Here is a 21,396-nt window from a genome sequence, read left to right on the forward strand (position 1 = left end):
ACGCGAGTTAGAAAACAATCATTTATAAGACCAGACGCCTGGTTATTTATTTATACATACCGTTATGTCTATAGGCCTTTTCAGAATGTTTGTAAACAATAGGCGCCGAGTTACTTCCGGGTGGCAGAACGCGAGCGGCTTCCACTGACTAACTGAAGAGATCCAGCCGGCGACTGCAACAGTTACATAGTTAAAAACATTGTTGTTGATCAAATTTGAAACGATGATGAAAACGTGTTGTGTTTGGGGTTGCGATGCCAGATATACAGCAAAAGGTGTAGGGTTTTATTGATTTCCTGTGGGTGAGGAGGTTTAGCGACTGACCGTGAGACTCACGCAATTGTATGAGGCGCCGTAGGATTTAAATCAAACTTCGCTTATCAATATAACACACGTGCATATACACCTATAAATTACCCGCATATACATGTAGGCTATACTATTGGATGTTCAAAATACATATGAAATACACGTGCACACTAATATTAAATTCATACCAATGTTACTAATGAATGCATACACTTGTGAATATTGCATATAAACTTGACGCACGCGTACACCTATAAATACTCGCATGCATAGCCTACACAACTAAGCATGCATCCACGTTTTATTTTGTAGCCTATGCGTGAGTGTTTTATGGATGTTTGTGCGCATCGAGTTAGTATGTGCGAGTGTTTATAGGTGTGTCTGCGTGCTGCGAGTGTATGTAGCCTATGTGCGAGACGAGTGTTTATATGCATGGAAGTTTATAAGTATTTATAGGTGTATGCGTGCGTCAAGTTTATATGTAGCCTATATGCAAGTTATTCACAAGCATTCATTACTAACATAATATGTATTGGTATGGATTTCATATTAGTGTGCACGAGTCTTTCATATATGTATTTTGAACATCCAATAAATGTATGCGAGTAATTTATAATTGTATTGTGTTATGTATGTATTGATAAGTTTGATTTAAATCCTACGTGGCGCCTCATACAATTGTCACTTTTCACACGCTCTCACTACATACATTTTCTCACGCAACTTACCTAAATGTTTATTCCTCATACATAATATCGACCAATCAGTGTTTTTCAACCGCGCAAAGGTCGATATAACAGCTGGAGAACAATTGTCACGTAACATTTACCTCAGGAAAGCCATTTAATGACCATGATAGGCTATATAGCACGTTATTTTGGCTAGAAAAAAGAGCTATAGAGAGTATTTTGCTAATTATGTGTAGGCCTACTATATTACATATTTAATATATTTTTTACTTATATCATTAAACACAGTTGTTATTATGATAAAAAAATGCATTATATTTAATTACATTTTTTATTTTTATTACATTTTTACTGTCGACGGTGGGCCTCCTTTCCAAGCAATTTACTAGCGTTGTCATAGGAACGCTTTGGCTTTTGCCACCCGGAAGAACGTCTATTACTGTTGTGACGTCATGGTGAATTGTCGTATATTTGAAAAATCAAATGTGTTGTGTAGTGTTTTGTTCTCTTTTATTTTCACATATAAATTAAAAAAGTAAATAAATATGACAAGCAAGTGTTTTTATTATCTTTTTTTTATCAAATAACGCAATAAACGTGAAAAATACATACATACAATGGTTACATACAATTCACACAGCCAAAAAAAGGAAATATTAAAGATGGGTAGGTAATGTTTATGACAAATTGTCCGAGCTCTCTGGCGCGTGATAATTATGTCAGCGTCCAAATTCTTTGCTGATGTAGTGCACTCAACTGCCATTCACTATGTAGGGATTAGTGAACGAGTGAGCGGTTTCAGACACAGCTAAGGAAGTATCAGCAAAAGATTACTAGATTTCTAGCCCTTGCATTAGCTTTACTACTAGATATATTTATGGAGATGAAAAATAATAAGGCGCCCTGTACAGCTATGATAAGCTTTTCGGCCGAGCATTCAATGTTGTTACGCTGCAAGCTGATGGTTCGTTGCTGCCGCGCTCTATCACTCGCACACCATAAAGAGCAAATTGTTTTTTAATGTTTCAATTTCGTGATTAAAATGACATAATTAGGAAGCGGATAATTTCTTCATAAACAGCTCATTATGACTCAATGTTAGAATGCTGCACCTACACTCGATAGTGTGAATAAGATCAGCGCAACGCAGACCACTGCATTGACAGGGTAAAACACATGATCTGTCTACGGCCAGGGCTCAGAGGAAGATAGAAAATGCCGGTCCAGCGCTGATTGAGGAATTAAATTCGAAAATAAAAGACAGTTTGACATCTTTTTTCTCGCATTCTCGCATTTTTTCTCGCATCTCGCATCTATCCACTACCTGCTAACGTTAGTGCACTGCACCCGAGCAAGCACACTTTGCAGTTCCTCCGGAAATGCATTTTTCTAGTTACTGATAGAATTTTCATTTTTGGGTGAACTAACCCTTTAATAAATGGATAATTGTCACAGTATTTATTCTCCCAAGTCTTTCTGGTAGAACTGAGAAAGTCAGAGTGTTCGGTTGTGTCCCGCTCTCCTCTATCAGTTATAGAATTGAACACTTGTTTTTATTTACATGAACCAAGAACCTCAACATTTCACAAGTAATTCAGTGTTAACAGCTGGAGAGAAGAGAGAGAAAATGGCTTCAGAAATGTTTGTAGAAACACTGGAAAGTTTAGAAATTTAGTATTTTGTAGAATTTCACCATATAATATGAAATCATATTATGTAAAATGTCATAGTGGATTTGAAAAGCAAAGTATTAATATAAGACAAAAGAAATGTATAGATGTGTAACAAATTATCCATTTACACGCATATATTCAGTATAACACACAAATATTTAATTATCATTTTTAAGGGCCTGAATATAAAAAAATATATAAAAAAATCCGCTTGTATCACATATTCATTTTCTTAATAATTGTAAGTAAAAACTTCTTGATTATGATTAGTGCAAATTCTTTTTTGGCTTTTAATTAAATATTCTAAAAACAGCACATCCACAGTTAATATTTTGAGATTTTATGTTATTTTGTACGTTTCATCTGACAGGAGTGATGATCAGTGGGTTTGAGTTTTCACCTTCATCATGAAGGCCTGGGCTGAAATATGGATAGAGTTTCTCAGTGAAAGTCTGACCAGTGAAAGAGTAGATATGAGATCTGGACTCCACGTCATAAAAAGAGACCAGACCCTCCTCATAATCCACAAACACACCAACCTTCTCAGGTTTCACTCTCTGAGATAAAGAGACAGATGGACTATCATAAGCTTTATAATGATTCTCATTCTTCAGAACCACAGTCCAGTATCCATCCTCAGGACTCAGTGTGATCACCTTCTTCCTGTTAATGGATTCTCTGGCCACTCCTAAAGCCCACTGAGACTTTCCCTTCACCTGCACCTCATAGTAAAATCTCCCTGAACTGAATCCCTGCTTTGCCAGAACACACAAAAACGTATCAAATCTCTTTGGGTTTTCTGGGACGTTCTGCCAAACGTGTCCATCACTGACTTGTTTTCCATCTTCAGACAGGATGAGATATGGATAAGCTGTATCAGGATCCAGAGTCACATCCACTGAGAGAGAACAGACATTATCAATCAACTTCAGAACAAACATTTTCATGTGTACATTATAAACAAAAGTATTGTGAGTGTATTGGTGTCAGTCACACTGTACCTGCAAACTTCTGCACAAACTCCAACCCTGTGGACACAGATGACAATATAATGATGAATTATTCATAGCAGTAATTTCAGGTTAACAGTGAGTTTCTCTACTGGCAGCATCATGGAAATATTGATCGGTTTGTAAAACAAAATGCAGAATGTTACTGCAGTAAATATACATATGACGGAGGCAATGAGAGAATCATAACAGAGGGTTTAAAAGCAGAAATGTCAAGTTGTATTTTTATTAAAGCTGTAATAATAATTATTCAGTTTAAAAAAAGTGTTATTTTTGCTGTCTATATTGTCCTTGTGAAGTGAGGAAACCTTTTAGACAGTTTATTTTACAGTCAGACTTCTGGTTGTGTGTCAGTGACGGGATCTCTGTGCTCTAGGGTTGCCAACTTCAGAAAAAGAAAATAAGGGACAATCGTGGTTCTTTATAAGGGACACTCAAAATATGTGTACTGTATCACACAGTGTATGTCATTTCAGTGTCTGCAGTTAAGTGTGTGTATAAAAGGTTCTCAGATATAAACATTTGTTTTGCTTAACCTATCAATGCACAATTTAATCCTATAAATAATTTTAACGTCATAGAAATAAATGTCAGTTACACACAAACAATCTAAAGCTTTTGTAGCATTATACACTACCGTTCTAAAGTTTGGCATTAGTAATTATTTGTTTTAAAGAAATGAATAGTTTTATTCAGCAAGAATACATTAAATGTGTAAAAAGTGACAGTAAAGACATTTTAATGTCACAAAAGCTTTCTTTTTTACTTTCTATTCATCAAAGAATCCTGAAAAAAAATGTACACAACTGTTTTCAACATGGATTTCTCATTACAGTATCACCGTGAATATCATAATGATTTGTTTGCAAAATAATCTAACACAAACAGATGTTCTTCCGCATTTTACACACATACACCTAGTTTGCCGAACAAATTAAACCAACAAACTAAGCGCTCTCGCGGTGTCTTCCATTGCTAAGCAATCATGAGCCGCGTTCTCCATGATGATGAAGAAGTTTCAGCAAAGGATAAATGGATTTTCTTGCATTAGCTCTACTGCTAGATATATTTATGGAGACGAGCAAGCTATGATCAGCTGTTCCTCCATTTTGGCTGAGCTTTCAATGTTGTTACGGAAAGGCCAAAGCTGATCGCTTGGTTCGATGTCACATGACCTGCTTGCGGCATTCTGAAAAGTTGAGATTTCTCCATCTCACTGCGGCATAGACGCGCCTGGGGAAAACGAGCGTCACAACGGCGTTGCTCTCTATGTGAGCGTGCTTGTAGCGCATCTACACTTAAAATAACAAACGTGAGTGCGCAAAAGACGCAACATATGTGAAGCCCCTTAGTTAGTGGTTAGATCAGCGTAGCAGTCAATAAATGGGACAAGGGAGGTCACGTACGGGACAAATTATTTAGGCCCAATATACAGGACGTCCCGGCTAATATGAGACAGTTGGCAACCCTACTGTGCTCACCGCGTGTGCTTGGTTTGCTCGTTTCAGATCTTAAGTTTGTTTTGAAGAGTTTGTTTTCATTTGATGTGAATTACACTTGCTGGAAACGGTGTTTTACCCAGGGTTATTCTGCCATGAATTTCACACTACTGTGATATTATTTTGCCTTACGACATTCAGGCCTGGGAATAACTGCTGGACAGACCGACAAGACTAAGAGCTGAACATGATTGTGACCATGATTGTGAATTCAGGTCTTGTCCACACTAATACGGTTTCGTTTGAAAACACATCTTTCTCTCTCTGTTTTGGCTTTTCGTCCACACTGAGACCGTGTTTTTAGCACTGAAAACGAAGCTTTTCAAAAACGCTCTCCAAAGTGGATACATTTGAAAAAGCCGTTTTCGCGTTGTAGTGTGGACTGTCAGAACAGAGGGATTTGAAACCGATGATGTAAGTTTAGTCATGTTGTAACGCTTTAACCAGAAGTGCCTGAATGGTTGTAGCCAAGTGTAAGCAACGACTGACGTATCTGATATTCCACAGTGGTTATGTATTATCAGCGTCGTCATTCCCACGCACACATGGGGCAGTTTGCAAAACACTCCACTAACAACTGCATTACTGAATAGAAATAAAACAGGATAAGAGCAACAGAATTATAAAACAGGCTTTACACGCATACATGCCGTACCGTCCTCATACCGACTGACATACTCATCAGTGAGGGAGTAATGCCGAGTTCACACTGAATGATTTTCACTGTTATTTTCACACTGCACGACTATCTGGGGTGACATTGAGTTGCTGGTGTTGCACGATGGATCGGCGACAGAATCCGCAAAACTACGCTTCACAACCAAACATGCGTGAGAAGTGATAAGGAAATAACGCAAGATCACATGTGCGTGAGACAGAAATTGTTATTAAAAACGATAGCCTGCAAGAAGATTTACGGTCCAAATTGTCTGTGCGCTGATTTGCAGCGAAAAGATTATGCCGGAGGAAATGGTTGGGGAGACGTAATGTGGAGCAAGGATTGTGTTTCTGCAAAGAGAGTTGGGGAAAATAAATCATTTCACTGTGCTGCTGTTGCTGCTGGTCAAGCAAATGTTTGTGCTTTATTTTTGTATGATATAATTGTAAATATCAATTAAAAATACTGATATTCTGGTCTATAACTCCTACCTGAACTTCCCGCTGCCCTGTATCTTGTTCTCTCATTGGCTGTAGGTCTTCGCCGACGTAGTTTTCAGTCAGAACACATTCACACAGCAGGATTTTGAAGATATTTAGCATGTCAAATATCTCAAGGGCTTCAGCTACTCATCGGCGATTCTCTCAGATCGTGTCTTTGATAATTCACACTGTGTGATTGTCACTCACGTGAACGAGCGCCGATTTGCCTGTGATTTCGCCCATTTGTCGGTGATCTCACAAAACCTGTCGGCGAGCGAAAATCTGCCCTAAAATCATTCAATGTGAACTCGGCATAAGAGAGTGCGTTCCACCTTAAAGGAGCAGTACCTAATTCTACTTGTTACAATGTGACGCATAATGAACCCATAGATATTCATGTTTATACAGGTATTGTGCCTGTTATGTGTTATTCACTTTTACAAAGTTGCTAAAATATGTTTTATTTTTTGCACACTTTTTATGTCACAGTCCTGCAAAGATGACAGAAAATTCACTCGCATTTGCTGTCCTGCAGCAAAACATGAGAGCGTCGCGTTTTAGACCAAACACATAATGGTGAGTGAGTGCGACCTGGACGCATCAGTGAATGCTGAGATATTTAGCTAAATAAAATGATCCTGCCAGCAGAATTGAGCAATAACTTGATTATGTCAGTCTGTATCATCTCAGTGAGCTTTTATGGGGGTTTACGCATGCGCTGTAAGGGGAATTTAGTGTTTAAATTTATCGCATGAAACCACACGCGATTTGGCAAACGCTGCGATTATTTTATGTTTGTCAGTTTGTCAGTGCAACGGCTGATCTGTAGTAAATGCTCCATCTGAAAACCAGAGGGCGTCTCACACACACACACACATCAAATATCCATCTGAACACCGCAGAAGTACGATAACACACATCATTCCAGGAAACCCCTATGGGCATCATCGCTGTCGCTGAATAAACAGAAGATTTAAACGCTTTGATTGATTAAACATGACTAATAAACACACGACTGCCTTATTCTGTGTAAGAAGCACATCATCCTTCTGATGAGCTCAGCTGTCATTATGAAGTGAGTCTGGAGTTAAAGCATGTTATTAAGTAAGGGTTAATGCCCGACGAGGTGTCCATTGTCAGGTATTAATGGACGACAGCGAGGCGTGAACCACCCGACGCGCAGCGGAGCCTCCGCTGAAGTCCATTAATACCTGACAATGGACACCTCGAAGGGCATTAACCCGCTTATACCATGGTCACTTGCCAAATAACACATATTTAAAACATTCATTTATATTTTAATTAGTTTTACAATCGAAATCTAAAGTTTTTACAAACAATAACTTGGTTTCCCTGGTTACGCCTGACGGTTTATTTATTAGGTGTCCTCTATCACTTTTTAATGGACACCCTGCAGCCAATCAGAATCGAGTATTCACCCAGACCATGGTATAAATATTGTTAATAAATGCTTCTCATGTTTGGAAAGATGTTTGCTTTTTCAAATGCACGTTAAAAGTGACTAAAACTCGCAGTGCTTTCAGAGTGAGCTGCGTTTACAAGCCGATCATCAATGACAAGCTGCGCTTAACAAATAATCACAGGATTTGCAATTTCAAAATCGCTTTAAGCCAAATCGGTTGAAGTACGATTACATGGAAATTGCGATTAATCGTAAAGCTCTAGTGTGGATGAGAACTTTTTGAAAACGCTAGTGTGGACGGAGAGTATTTTGAAACAAAAACTCAGTTTTCAAATCTATCCGGATTAATGTAGTAACCTTGTTTGTCTTACAGAAACTCGGATCAAAGATCATCATGCAACCCTGTGCCTAACAGATTAACAACAATACGAGCGACAGAGACAAGCGTAGATCATTTAAATCCATTGGAGGGCTGTGTGTGTTTGCTGACAACAGCTGGGCCACACAATACTGGCTGTCGAAACACAAAGAAATGGTTTGCGTGTAGGCACCGGCTCCGAACCGGCACCGAACCGGCACCAGCACTGCCTTGGTGGAAAAGGGGTAAAAGAAGTTCATCCAGATCACTGTCAGATTTATTAATGTATCCGGACCGAACGTTGATGCTGCAGGAGAGAATACAATGATGCAGTATTCTTTTACTGTTCTTGTTTTTTTCTTTCTTTCCCGTAAATCCATTTAAATCCTTTATTTATTATTTTAACCTCCAACCGAACTGCTGAGACCATCACATCGTTCAAGAAGCAGCTGAAGACACACTTAACCGCAAGTACCAAACCACTCACTCCTAAACCAATGCACTCACACACACTCACTCACCCTTACTCATGGTGTATTGTTTGTGCAAGATGATCAGTACTGCTACCAACAGGACACCCAGACCAATAATCATCCAGTTTGAAAAGTGGACGGTTCGAGAAAAAGTAGTGGAACAATCCATGGAGGCTCGGCGAGTCTGCAAAAAGAGGAAGATTCAGTTCAAGTAACACTTTCTCGAAGAAAGATTGCAAAGCTTGTGATAAGTTGTGGCTCAAAGTGCAAGAAGCCAAATGATTCAAATATTTTTTTCCACTCACTTTTCTCTGCTCTGAGCGCGTGATCTCTTCAATCTTCTTCATTCTGTCCTGGATCATCTACATACAGAGAAAAACACAGACACATTTATCACTGAATTTAGTGTTAAATCTTCTGACAACACAATTCTTATTTGAATAATAAATGTTTGACCCCATAAATTAAATTTTATACATGTCTTTTAGTCCATGTCTGTCAGCTTTGAAGGTAACTTATATTGCATTCTCAAAAAATGATCAAATTAACTTTTACCTGATTTAGGATGCATTTCACAGTGTGTTTAAAGTGTTTTGTCTGTAACTCTTTACCTTCTTCTCTCGACTCTCCTCCTCTATAGGAACAGTGTTGTGAGTCCTGTGTTCTCCTTCAGTGCAGGACAGACAAACACACGTCTGGTCATCTCTGCAGAACAGCTCCAGAGGTCTCTCGTGTTTCTGGCATATATAATCCTCCAGATTTTCCACAGCGTTGATGAGTTTGTGTTTCTTTAGACGTGGGACTCTGAGATGAGGCTCCAGATGAGTCTCACAGTAAGAGCTTTGACACATCAGGCAGGTCTTCACTGCTTTCTCATTTCTTTCACCACAGAAGTCACAGAACACTTCAGATTCTCCTGGATTAAGCTTCTTAAAGTGTTGCGCAACATCTCTGAATGTTGTATTAATCTTGAGATCAGGTCTTTTGCTGAATGTTTCTTTACAGAGTGGACAGAAGCAGGTCTGTGTGTTCGTCCAGCTCTTGCTCAGGCAGGTTCTGCAGAAGTTGTGTCCACATGGAGTGGTGACTGGATCAGTGAACACTTTCAGACAGATGGAGCACTGAAGCTCCTCATTTAGTGATGGACCACTGGAGGACGCCATGACTGAAAAGATAAGTAATGTCAATATATCTTCTACATTGCTGAAGAGAGCAAGTTTGATAATTATATGTGTAAGTAAATTAGGCTATGTATGTTTGCATGTTAAATACTATTATAACTTACAACAATATATCATGTACCACTGTCTATATCAAAGTCAAATACTGTCAAACACGTACCAACACTAACCCTAACCACACTGAGCCTATAAGGTTTTGTTTTAGATGGTTACTGTAATAATAGAAATAACCTGAAGAAACTAAATACAGAAACTTAACAGAAACTAGGAGTCACAGTACAGCAAATGTAACAGGTTTTTACAACAACATTTTAATACCATCATATGATCTTTTATAAATAAATAAAAAACAACATAGAAAATGAGTGGAACTGTAATTTTTCAAACAAATAACTTGCTAAATTAACATCTGTAACCACCAAGTGTAATTTCTGTTTAAAAGAGTTATGGTTTTCATTGAACTTTGTTTATTCTGTCTGCAGTTCAAATACTTCCTGATTCTGATATGTGTTACATGAACTTTAATTTTACAAACGTTCGTGTACTGCATCATGCTATTAAACTAGTGAACTTACATTTCCATCGCTTACCTGTGAGTGAATGTCAGATTTGATCGTTAATTTCAGGGTTTCGGAAAAGAAGTGTTGTTTGAAGAAGCTTCCAGTTCTTTTCTTCTGTTCAGTTTCACTTTCACCGAAGTCTTTACACACATGCAGTGATGTCATATACTGTAGCTCCGCCCATAATCATAAATATGAAACTGTTCCTAAACCATCCATGATGAGTGAGTAAACAGTGTAAGAAACTTTTAGAATGTGTGTAGTTTTGTTTAGTTTCTTAATTTTTTAAGAGAGCAGTGGCAAATATCAAGTTATCACAGTTTATACAACTGAAGTTTGTTTCAAAAGACACACTAAACATATGATTCAGTGTAATTTGCCTTTATTTCCTGGATCGGTAAAACAATAAAACATATAAAGGCTTTCTAGTAGCTAAAAATAAATGAAGGCGTGGTAAAAAAAAAAAAAAAAAAAAAAAAAAAAAAAAAAGATTGTTATATGTTTTTAAAATCAACCCCATAGAGATAAAATGCTTACCGTTGTCTGACCACTGTAGAGTGCACACACACGTCACGATCCTGAAGCGCGAATCTCAGCCATTTAAATTTCAATTGATTTTTGTCGTCTGTCGTCTGAGTGAAATCTGATTTTACCTGCAGGTAAAACCACTAAAGAAAGAGCTCACAAAAGGATAAACATAAACAGAATCTATAAACATATTTCAAATATGCTAATAGTCGCTATAGTGTGCAGTGCTTTTGCTCTGGATGGTGTGTGAGGCTCAGTGTGGATATGAAGAGATGAAGGGTGTTTTCTGGTCCATATACTGCCAATAGGTGGCGCTAATGCACTGTTTAGTAGTTTAAAGGGTTGGTATAATGCCCTTTTCACAAGATGTAAAATAAGTCTCTGATGTCCCCAGAGTGTGTGTGTGAAGTTTTAGCTCAAAATACACCACAGATATTTTTATAAAGCATGTTAAAGTTGTCACTTTTTGAGAGTGATCAAAAACGCACCATTTTGTGTCTGTCCCTTCAAATGCAAATGAGCTGCTGCTCCCGGCACAGGGGGCGGAGCTTCAACAGCTTGTGTCCTTTTACCTCACACAGACATGCAGTGAAAATGTCAAAAACTTTTAGCCTTTTATGTTCAAACCAGATTCAGAAAGATGGAGAGACCCAAGAAGAAGTGACAACATGTAGACAACATTTCTGAATGGTTAGTTGGTGAATTTATGTAGCTTATGTGGAGTTTATGTGGAATTTATGTAGCTTATGTGGATCTTGATTAGCCTATTCTGTCTTGATAATCTATAAATCGTGTTCCGGGGGCGGGGTTTATGTAAATTCTTGGGTTCGTGATGTCACTAACCTGAGAGGAAGCTCTTGTAGTCCCTATACCAGCCGTTTGTTGTAGTCCTTAAAAAGTGATTTCTGTAAAAGCAAATATCTCCCTTTTCTTTGAACTTTGAGTGTTGTAACTTTACAGATGTTGTTTATGCTCAAACAGCAACATTACACACTAACTAAAGTTAGAAAAGTTAAATCATAATCAACCACCCCTTTAAAATCCACTGTAAATGTGGAAGTAGCAGCAGCTCACCCTATCTTTTGAAAGGAGTTCACACAGTGCTCACAGATTCAAACCAGCAGAAGTTTGAGAATATCATGTCTGCAATTTAATCGTGTTTAATGAAGGAGATAATATATGTCTGTCCATCCTGGATATTGATAGTTTCATAACAGAAATCTGTCAGCTGAAGAAAGAGAAGGCGTCACTGGAGGTAAAGATGATGGAGAGAAACCAGAAACTAAAGGGATCGAGAGGTTTGTACATTATAAAGATTCAATTCATCCTTAAATACCTGAATTACCTGAAACTCTGTGTTTGTTTTTCTTTCCCTCGTTTTTCTTTTCTTTCTGCTGACTAATGATCTAATAAAGTTGATTATTGAATCGATTCTCACAATTCAAATATCCTGATATGACTGCAGATTCTGACTGCAATGTTTATATGTACAATAAAGTGCTTTTTTGTCATTTGTTTTGCATCTTTGGATTATGTTGTGTTGTAAATAAATCCAAACAATCAAAAAGCCATTCTTTTTTAAATCTCCTCATTTTTTGTGAAAGGTTGCTCAGAATGATAGGGCCTGAAAGCTCCTAACAGGCCCATTAGGGGAGGGCCTTTGTCTTTCTCAGGTGTGAAAAGCCATACATATGCAGGATGTGTTACGCCTCTTCGCATAAAGCATTCTTACACAAAACACGTCTTACAGTTTTTAAATCAATATATTGTCTTATCTGAATGAGCAGTCAGGCTGATTTTCACATAGTTTTGGAGCAAATATTCTAGGCTACGTGATACAATTTTCAAAAGTCTTGTGAAGAAATAATCACTATGGGTTTCATGATCTTATTTCAGTGACAATTTTTTTTTGTATTTTCACAAACCACGCATAAATGTTATTATCTCAAAATTACAAACTTTTACACACATGCTGCTGATATATTATTGTAGCAGAGTTTGTGCTAAATACAGTGTAATCAGTGTCATGATTCCTGTCCTGTGTTTCCCTTGTCGTGTGTGGACTTTTGTTATTTCCTGTCCTGTGCCATGTTTTGTAGTCCTTTGTAGTTTTTCTTGTTTATTAGTCTCCCCAGGTGTTTCTGATTAACCACACTCCCTTGTTATCTTGTTTAGCTTGTTTGCCTGTGTATACCTCTGTGCTTCAGTTGTTGTTTGTCGGTCGTTGTAGCTGTTGCCTGTCCTGAGTTCCGTGTTCTTTTTGTTCTATTAAAGTATGCTTGCATATGGATTCTCTCTCCGCTTCGTCCTTGCTTCATCGTAACAATCAGACTTTAGCCATGAAAATGTCACAAGTAACAGAAATAAGCACAAATGTCAGAGCATGTCAGAACACCTCCAGGGCCCAGAAAACACCTCAGACCCCAGAGGGTTAAAGGGATGATTCGGAGTAAAATCAACCTAGGGTCCTTTGCACCATGACCTTGAATATGTCTGTCCCACTCTTTAAACTTGACTATTGATCGATTGCATTATGTTGTATATCAAATTTTGATAGATAGATTCAGAAGATATTGTCTGAAACTAAAACTGAAAATGTCCCCATATAACAAGCTCTCAATAACCAATCATTTGACCTCCACTTTGGTGTCTTTACTAGATCCACTCCAGTTCACATATATGATAGACAGAGAGACAGATGATGCTGTGCTGGCCCTGCTTAATACAGTTATAACAGGCACAGGTGGAGGAAGATCAACTAATCAGGGACTAACGAGAACAGGAGCAGACATGACAGAACAAACTCGCGACAATAAGATGTTTAGTATACTAAACATCTTATTGTCGCGAGTTTGTTCTGTCATGTCTGCACCTGTTCTCGTTAGTCCCTGATTAGTTGATCTTCCTCCACCTGTGCCTGTTTAGTTCCCTCATTTACCCTGTGTATTTATACTCCCTGTTCTGTTCAGTCCTCTGTTGGTCATTGTTTGTGTAAACATGATGTCTCCTGAGTTTACTATTAAATACCTGGTTTCTCTGAAAATCCTTCGTCGTGTGCTTTCTTCAGCCCAGGGACGTTACAGAATGACCGACCAATTTAAACAAAGATGAACTTGATGGACTCACCCACTCTGTAGCTTCTCTTCCGTCTGGAGAGCTGGCCCTACCTGAGTTACCTAGCCTGGTTGATCCAGAATGGCAACCTCCCCCTCACAGCCAGCGAGCCCGAGGCGCCCACGGAGGTCGTTCAGGAACCAGCCCTGGAGTCGACGTAGACGGGTCAGTCCATCGCAGAGCCAAGAGCAGACTACAACCTAATAGACCTGTGGTCCGAGGTAGTGATCGACCGATATTGATTTTTTTATAACCGATACCGATACCGATTATTTGCAGGTTGATGTGCCGATTACCGATATGCAGAACCGATATTTATTTACTGTTATACTTCTGTTTTTGACACAATTATTACAACACAAGTGAACTGAACAAACAATTTTATTTATACTAATCACTCCCTCCTTACATACATAAAAAAACGTTATATTTATACACAAATAAATAGAGGGGTCTGAGTCCAAAAAAATAAAGTGCACTGTTACTAAGTGTCTTTATTTTTTACCTCATCAAAGCTTTTATTTTTAAACAAAGCACAAAAATTATTCTAACATATATTCTAAGATAGTTGAGTGATGTATCTTTAAGTGGTTCATGTTGGAGGTATTTTTTTGTATTGTATTTTGTATTGAAATGTAATTTATTTTAAACAGTTTTAGAAGGTTTATGTGCCGTTTAATATAGGTTTAAAGAGTGAGGAATAATTCACTGGGTAATATTAATTCACTGAATAATATTAGCTGGAATATAACATTGTCAGGAAAGTAACAAACAAAACAGCATATTTGCATGTTCCAACTAGTATATTATTAATGAAATCCTTTCTGACAAAGTGCTGTTTATCTGTGCATTTACACAGAACTATAGGCTACTCAACCGCGATCGCGCGTGGAGATAATAAATAATTAATTTCCACAGAGCGGTATTTAGATTTGTATTAGCGAAATAATGGTTATGTAGTAAATGATAATACAATTTAGGGTGTTTAAACGAGATAATCTTGTCAAAAGTTTCATGCAGTAGCCGTGCTTGAGCATTCCTGGTCATCACAGTGAGTGCGCAGCAGTGACGTGCGGTGATGTCTTAAAGAGGCTAGGCACTGAGTTATGAAAGCCAGATTACCTGATTTATTGTTTAGGCTAATAATACATAATAACAGTAAACGTTACACACAAGCGCGGCATATCAAGAAATGTACAAATCAGGATGTATCTCTCTCTCTCTCTGTCACACACACACACGTCTCACACACACACACACACACACACACACACACACACACGCACGTCACACACACACAAGCGCAGCACACAGGCACACACCGGTAACAGTAGTTTATGTCCACTCCAGCATTAGAATGCAACCATTATTAATCCTTATTGTTGCACAACGGCCAAAAGTAAAAGTAAAATCACACACTGCTCAATTGAATATGAAGGCAAATGGCTTGCATTAATTCAACCATATTTATCAATTCAATATTAAGCCCAAAATAGTTTTTGACTCACCAATCGGTAGATTATTTGTAGCCTACATAAAATTCATCCGCCGCCCTTTCCTCGTGAAGACGTCGATCACAGCTTTGTAAAACTCGTCTTTACGGGCCTTCAGTTTGCAAAGTCTCTGGTTCTCAATTTAAAACATTAAACTCTGTCATGACGGCCTTTTAACTCCGGTGCAGTCATTTTGGCTTTGAATTTGGCGCGGGGATTAGGCATGTAGGCTAGCTGTGGTGTAACGTTAATGACGTTAGCTGCGCAAATGTCCAGTAATATCTCGATTTTAATTGGTCCATGTCTGATATGTTACGGAGATGTTACGGGCATACCATATTTACGTCCAAAGGCACAGCAGAGTTGTGCTTTTTTACGTACATGTTAAAGAATACAGGATCGAAGTGCGCATGCGCAACATGGGTTTTTCGCTTGCCGTCTGCAATGAATGGACAGTAAAAGCACTGCTTATTCTACGATTTGTTTTTTATTTGATTATGCGTAACTGCTACATTTGTCATCATAACACACATATTGCATATATAAATCACAAGAATAAACAGTAAAAATACAAATACAAGTTTATTATTTAATAAACAATTTTATTTTTGAATTTTGGCAGGGTAGGCAGTGCCTAGTTTGCCTACCCAGACCGCACGTCACTGGTGCGCAGCAATATGAACAAACTTTTTTTTTTGAGACTATATAAACAGCACTTTGTCAGTTGGCATTTCATGATCTAGATTGAATCTAGATCATGAAATGCCAACTGACAAAGTGCTGTTTATCTATGCATTTATTTTACACAGAACTACTCAACCGCGATCGCGCGTGGAGATAATAAATAATTAATTTCCGCAAAGCGGTATATTTAGATGTGTATTAGCGAAATAATTGCTATGTAGTAAATGATAATATAATCTAGGATGTTTAAACAAGATAATCTTGTCAAAAGTTTCATTCAGTGGCCGTGCTTGAGCATTCCTGTCATCAACCCAGTGAGTGCTCAGCAATATGAACAAACTTTTTTCTCGAGACTAATGGTGAGCAAATACAACAGATAGATAATTAGATTCAGCGCTTTTATTTTCAACATGCACTCATTCATGTCTGTTTTATTTAATCCATGTAAATTTACGTCTTTATTGGGGCAGGACATCGCTACGTGACTCCATGAGTTCGTCTCAATTTTTTAGAACCAAGCTGCATAAATAAACTATATCAGGCATTCTTGTCTCAAATCTCATTTCTGCATGTCTGTTATGTTAAATAAAGTTGAATAATTAAAGCAAAGCAAGCAGAACATATGTTTTACCTGTGCACAGAGTTGTTGTTGACTGATCTCCTCCGACGCGGGCTGCAATGGCGGAATTCTCAAAACGGCCACAAGATGGCGCCGTTTATCGGCGAATCCGATATTACAAAACCGATACCCGATTATCGACCCGACTTAAATATCGGGAAAAATATCGGTAAACCGATACATCGGTCGATCACTAGTCCGAGGATCCTATTCCCACCCAATTCCCCACCCTCAGTTCATCTTCTTCGCCAGTCCCGTCCGGAAATCTTCTGTCCGCCTCCCTGCCTGTCATCCTTATCCCGTCTCCATCGCCATTCACGACCACCCCCCTGGATTCGTTGGCACCACTGGTGTCATGTGTCACCACTGGTGTCATGAGCGGCTCTGCCACCGCCGCTCACTCCGTGCGGCTCATCCTCTGCGCCTCAGGGCTCCCCTGCCACCAGCTCATCTAGAGGTCGAGTCCCTGGCTGCACCTCGGGCCTCCAGGCCCACACCTCCACCTCGGCCTGTCAGCCTGTCGCCTTCACCTTGACCCAGCACTCCTTCATCGCCTCCGCGGTCCGTCTGCCCGGAAGCTCCGCTGGGCTCGATCGCCACTTCTGGTCGGCCTTCGCCGGTCGACGTCCAGCTACAGTACAGTGTGTTTTGTAGTATTCTTTTTGAATTCTTTTTGAATACGTTTGCTTTCAGATACAACTACAAATGGCTGTCCCCAAATAGGGCCCTTCTTAATAGAGCCCTATTTGAGGGTATAGGGGGTGAATTCGGATTTAGCCATTGTCACGTGTGTATCTTACTTCTCACCGCTGCGTCCTGATGGTTTAGAGGACAATTACTCGCAACAATTTTGGTTAAGCTTTTTAATGTTGAATTCATCAATCTGGTGCACTTTGAGAGTTCAAAATTAAAAGGTCCAACCCATATTCAGTGTGCAAATTAAACAAAGAAAAATTCAAACCTTTTTTAGTAACAGTGTCTGTCTAGTGTCTACATTACACTACTACATAATAATAGTTATAATATTAATCCCATGATAGTAATAGCCATCGCCATGCATTTATTTTTCACAAATGCACTGAAAACTAAAACAAACTTTCATAATTAGTTTTGTACTAATTTCTATACTTTACATTAAAGATGTGATTGGGCCAGCCCAGTGTCAATCAAGAAAAGAACCAATGGGCCGCTGATCTACATGTTTAATGAAAAATGTAAAAAAATAAAATAAAATAACGCTGACTTTTTTTTGTTTTTTTTGACCAATGCATTACAACGGCACTAACCCAGCGTCGCCAATTACGCAAAACAAAATAAAACGAATGGGCCGATGTACGAGTTTTATGGGCCGTTAAGACAAAGACAAAAAAGAAAAATAGCCTATTAGATGTATCGGCCCAAAAAGCACGTCGGCCCACCAGGAATCTCCTAGCCTACATGCTGTTGCCTTTGACCATCCACTTTTTTAGCTGCTGGCTCATCAATTGACATGCCATCTCATTTTCCCTCTTTCCAGCTTTTTTGCGTTATCCATCTTTTTCGACTCGTAAAGTTACCTGCTCACGATATTACAGGATCTGGATCTCTTGAATCTTCTTCATTCTGTCCTGGATCATCTGATGAACGTCTGTCTGTGTCTGAACCAGCTGATTCTACTGTACATACAGAGAAACACAGACACATTTATCACTGAATTTAGCATTCGATCTTCTGACAAAACAATTCTTATTTGAATAATAAATGTTAGACCCCATGAATTAAATGGCTTTTATACATATGTCTTTTAGTCCATGTCTGTCAGCTTTGAAGGTAACTTATATTGCATTCTCAAAAATTGACAAAATTAACTTTTAGCTGGTTTAGGATGCATTTCACAGTGTGTTTAAAGTGTTTTGTCTGTATCTCTTTACCTTCTTCTCTCGACAGAAACAGTGAGTCCTGGATTATCAGGATAAAAGTTTAGCTGGTTAGCACAGTCCACGTAGCTCCTGCTGACAGATGCTGTAACTACACCATTCTATGGCCAAAAAGTATCATTCAGTAATTCACAAGTAGTCATGTATACTGGCAAAATATTTATTTTCATGCAACTTATAAATTGTATTAAAGACGCTGTGCTCATGGACAAAGATGACAACAGGTAAGTTGTGTATTTCTAGGTGTTCTGCACATGTCAAGCAACTGCCATTGAGATAAAAAGAAATACAGACAGCTTTTTATCAGGTATCATAGACTTTCTTATCTTTTGATACTGTAAGTCTAAATGAGACAATAAGGAGTACAAAGTACAAGGTTTTTCCCTAGTTTTACTCTAACGTTTAGGCTACATGAGTACGTAAAAATTCTTCAAAACTAACTAGAAACTAGTATTATTCCGTCAGTTATTCAAGGCCTTAAACTGCTAGGCTACACCACCACAGGCAGGGCAGCACCTCAGAAGGTCAACTCGTATCATTCTTTCTAGTTCTGGGTAATTTGTGTATTTTCATTTAAGAAATGCCTTTGCTATATCGCAGAAAAATACATGAAATTGATTATAAGGAATTGTCATACAAACACCAAAAGTTGGGACAAAATCCATCATTATAGTGACATATTCCTAGCCTGGGTTTCCCCATGCTGCCTTGAGCGCAGCGCGATTTTATTCACGCTGCTAGGCAGCCTGGATACCATGGACTAGATTTTCCCCTCAAATAGGGAACCAATCACAGAACGGGGAGGGAGCAGCAAGACGATGACAAAGTCTATGCCACACACCGAAGCAGTTTGTTTATCTATGGATCCAACATGACAGACGTAAAAATATATGCATATTTTTAGGAACACATCTACAAAAATATGCCTGTATTTCAAGATGATAAAATAATTTAAAATCCACATCAGTTTATTTGTGACGACGCGCCATGTCCTCCCAGGATCTATAACGTTACCTAAGCTACTTTCACTTTTAAAAATTCATCATAACCGCGCGCGCGATCTGCTTGCAGTCGTCGAGATGGATGCTGAGGAGCTGAAGAAAAGAATAGCTAGTGGAGATTGTAAAGTTGTCGACAATACGTCATCAAAAATCAAGTCCAGTGTGTGGGGGAAATTTGGAGTTATCTGAAGAAAATATTGTGAAAGGCTTTGCTGCATGCATTTTCGTGTTGGATAGCCGCAAATGTGGAACTTCATCGCTGAGGAAGCACGCAGAAACTGTGGTAACAAAGCAGTACATCGAACGGTATTTTTCTAATTTAATACTGTTAAGTATGTGTGGTGTGCAGGGCGTGTTTGAACCCAAAATTGTCAGATGTCGGCTAGACGAAATTGCGTTGCAGATATAGTGTTGTAGCCGCATCTGTTCGATTGGTAAAATGTTATAAGCAGGGTTCTAAATTAACTTTTTTGATCACCAGCCAATGTGGCTGGTAACTTTCTAAAGTTACCAGCCAATCAGAATATCCACTAGCCAAATTTTGCTTTTTTTTTTTTTTTTTTTTTTTTTTTTGAGTAGGCTATACATGTTGCAATCCTGACAATACATGACGACATTATTGTGATCAAACACTAGCCATTCACGACCCATCAGCCATTTGGCATTACATTAGTTTCTCTGTCGATACCCTCCTCATCCCCAGCCTCGTTCCTCTTCTCGCCCCCAGAAGTCTGTCCCAACCACTGCCGCATTTCGTTTAATATTAACCTACTTTACTAGCCAACTCCGTTTGTCTTATTTCTTGTGTTTTCTGTGTCCGTTCGTTTCCATGGTTTCTCAAACTTTAGGCTAAAGAAAACTCAGAAAAAAGTTTCTGTAATTAACAGAAGAAAGACAAAATAAGTTGCACTGTAGTTTCCACAAGTGTAATGGCTGCCGACATTAACAGACGATTTTGCAAAAAAAAAAAAAAAAAGTTCCGTCTCACCCCTCCGTGTCGGCGATCAGGTTTCGTTCTCTCGCAGCTAGTAACTTCACGAGCGTGTCTTTTCCGCTCGTGTGTGCGCCGTTCTCTTCCGTGTGTGTATGTGTGTGTGTGTGTCGGCGCGCTTCGCTCTGTCGTTAACGGGCCAAATGCTCGAATCATGTATCGCTCGGGCTCGGCGATCACGCACTGGAAAAGCGTGAAATTTAGAGGTGGATAAACGCAATTTAGAGGTGGATAAACACACTTAGGAGGGGGGTAAACGCTATTTCCAAATTTTGGGAGGTGCGTAAACGGCGTTTACGTGCGTTTAGCCTCCACTACATCCCTGCATATAATGAATGGCTCATGCATCACCGGCCAAACTGGCTAGTAAGTTTTTATTAACACCCGCCAAAATGAATTTTAACCCGCATTTGGCGGGTGTTAATTTAGAACCCTGGTTATAAGGCTACTCAGTTTTGTGGTAACGTTAGCCATGTTCTTCATGTACCGGCCTTTTGACAGCTTCGGCTGAAGTTGTCCTTGTGTTAATTGTCCTGTAATAACTTCTGTATGAACTGGCAATAAACATTTTTGTAAGTGTGTCTATAATGTGATAGTCTAAACTGATTTTATTTCGGGTGCGGGTCGGGTGTCGGTTCTATTTTAAGCGGGTCGGGTGCAGATTTTAATTAGTGCTGCTGTTGGAAAACGGGTCGGGTGCGGATTTACAAAATCGGACCCGTGCAGGACTCTGGT

At 38.9% G+C, this 21,396-nt stretch overlaps 1 protein-coding gene across 2 annotated transcripts; it reads right to left on the bottom strand.

Annotated features, from left to right (window-relative positions):
* Window positions 1-1,348: 1,348 nt before the first annotated feature.
* On the bottom strand, window positions 1,349-10,456 carry LOC308703393 (E3 ubiquitin-protein ligase TRIM39-like). 2 transcript variants are annotated; one of them, XM_081386836.1, is made up of 6 exons: window positions 10,346-10,456; window positions 9,186-9,739; window positions 8,880-8,936; window positions 8,623-8,758; window positions 3,673-3,699; window positions 1,349-3,569 (listed from the first exon to the last, which is right to left on the bottom strand). In XM_081386836.1, exons 2-6 carry the CDS (start codon window positions 9,735-9,737, stop codon window positions 3,031-3,033), a joined length of 1,311 nt encoding a protein of 436 aa, XP_081242962.1. In that variant the 5' UTR covers window positions 9,738-9,739; window positions 10,346-10,456; the 3' UTR covers window positions 1,349-3,030. The 2 variants fall into 2 exon arrangements, with proteins under 2 accessions (XP_081242962.1, XP_081242963.1); XM_081386837.1 differs by having other exon boundaries at window positions 1,356-3,569; window positions 10,331-10,441.
* Between the last annotated feature and the right edge of the window lie 10,940 nt (window positions 10,457-21,396).

The sequence above is a fragment of the Scardinius erythrophthalmus genome (assembly GCF_964197995.2).
Source record: "Scardinius erythrophthalmus genome assembly, chromosome: 15".
Taxonomy (NCBI): Eukaryota; Metazoa; Chordata; class Actinopteri; order Cypriniformes; family Leuciscidae; genus Scardinius; species Scardinius erythrophthalmus.